The 1,451-nt window shown below is 33.8% G+C and overlaps 1 protein-coding gene across 3 annotated transcripts in view; it reads left to right on the top strand.

The window, feature by feature from the left end:
- Nucleotides 1-1,324, top strand: part of KLHL2 (kelch like family member 2) — a 59,339-nt gene extending 58,015 nt beyond the window's left edge. For all 3 annotated transcript variants that reach the window (XM_027883916.1, XM_027883917.1, XM_027883919.1), the window contains one exon: nucleotides 216-1,324. In XM_027883916.1, coding sequence (XP_027739717.1) covers nucleotides 216-244 — 29 coding nt within the window. In that variant the 3' untranslated portion in view covers nucleotides 245-1,324. The remainder of the gene's footprint in view (nucleotides 1-215) is intronic.
- Nucleotides 1,325-1,451: the final 127 nt, after the last annotated feature.

Genomic DNA, 1,451 nt, shown 5'->3' with positions numbered 1-1,451 from the left:
ACAGAAATTTTCAGAATTTTGCACTGATTCAGACAGCTTTGTGTCAGAGAGAAATTAGGGGGAAATATGCACATTGGTGCTGGTGTACAGCTAAATGCTAATTGCAACATACTATATTAAAATTATATTAAAATTATGTAAACATATGTATATATATTTTAATGATTAAAAAAATACTACCCTTTTTTTTTTACCCTTTTTTTGCCCCTCTCTAGGTGTTACAGTTATTGACAAACCATTATGATCAGTAAAGGGATTTTCAACTTGATTATGCACTAGGAGCAGTCTTCAGCAAGTGTATTTGAAGTGACTGAGTATCTAAGCACTTCTCTACTTGTAGCTGCACCTTGAGTCACAGTGGAAGATGTGACTGTCTACAATTACAGATGACAGATGATGAAGATTACTCTAGGTAGAAGCAATGTGTAGGATTATTCTGCAGCTGAGCAGAAGCTGATTGGATTTTTGAAGTCTAGAGGACCATTTTTTTTATTGCAAGATCTTAAAAAAAAAAAAAAAAAGCCACCTTTCATAAGGACCGACTTCTGTCAGTCATGACTGAGAAACGGATTGTCAGTGAAGAACAGTGTGTATTCTGGTGAAAGTAAATTTTTGTCTTATTTTTTCCAGAGACTAATAAATATATTTAAGGAAATGAACTGTCATTCTTCATAGTAGGTATTAAATCCCACCTCAGTAATTCAAGCTGGCATGGGGTAAATTTGTTTCCTTTTATAAAACTTTTGTTACCTAACTATACTATGTGCATATGTTTGTTGCTCTCTATTGAAACTCTTCAAAACCTGATTTTACTATTTATAATTTGGCACAGTACTTTGAATATGTCAGTACTATGTTGTAAAACAGAGCTGTATTTTTTGATATGTAACAATGCTTAACACTACTAATTCCCACTGAAGGACATCAGAGATGGTATAACACTTCCTGAACAGGTGTAATTTCAAGATCTTTTTAATAAAAAATGTTGTCTGTACTTGAGATTTTTTCTTTCCTGTTCAATTTTGGTCACATTTAGATGTTACTTCTTTTTTACCTTTCTATCCAAAAGGTGATTTGGCATGAGAATAACTGAAAATTTATAGTGAATGTATGCAATTGCGTTGAACTTGCATGGTACTAAGGCCTATTTATGCGTGTAACCTCAGCTTCTATTAGCCAATATCTGAATATACTGTATGTGGCCATGCTTGTAAAGCAGCTTATTTTTATTTGTTCTTGGATGGCCTCCTTTTAACATGACCAAAGCTACTGTCATATTTGGGACATTTTCTTCAAATAAAAGTTTGTACATTGTTTCCTAATGCCAACAGGTCGCTTAAAACTTGTGTTTCTCGATACAAATCCTGATATAAGAGGGGAAAAAAAAATTGGGGGGAAGGACGGGTAGAGGAGGAGGGGCTGGTGTTCTAAAGATCTGAATGCAAAATAAA

The sequence above is a fragment of the Empidonax traillii genome, unplaced genomic scaffold (assembly GCF_003031625.1).
Source record: "Empidonax traillii isolate 1590-97213 ecotype Southwest subspecies unplaced genomic scaffold, ASM303162v1 scaffold137:size1056949, whole genome shotgun sequence".
NCBI lineage: Eukaryota > Metazoa > Chordata > Aves > Passeriformes > Tyrannidae > Empidonax > Empidonax traillii.
Note: the sequence above shows the minus strand (reverse complement) of the source record. Positions and strands in the feature narration are given on the sequence as shown.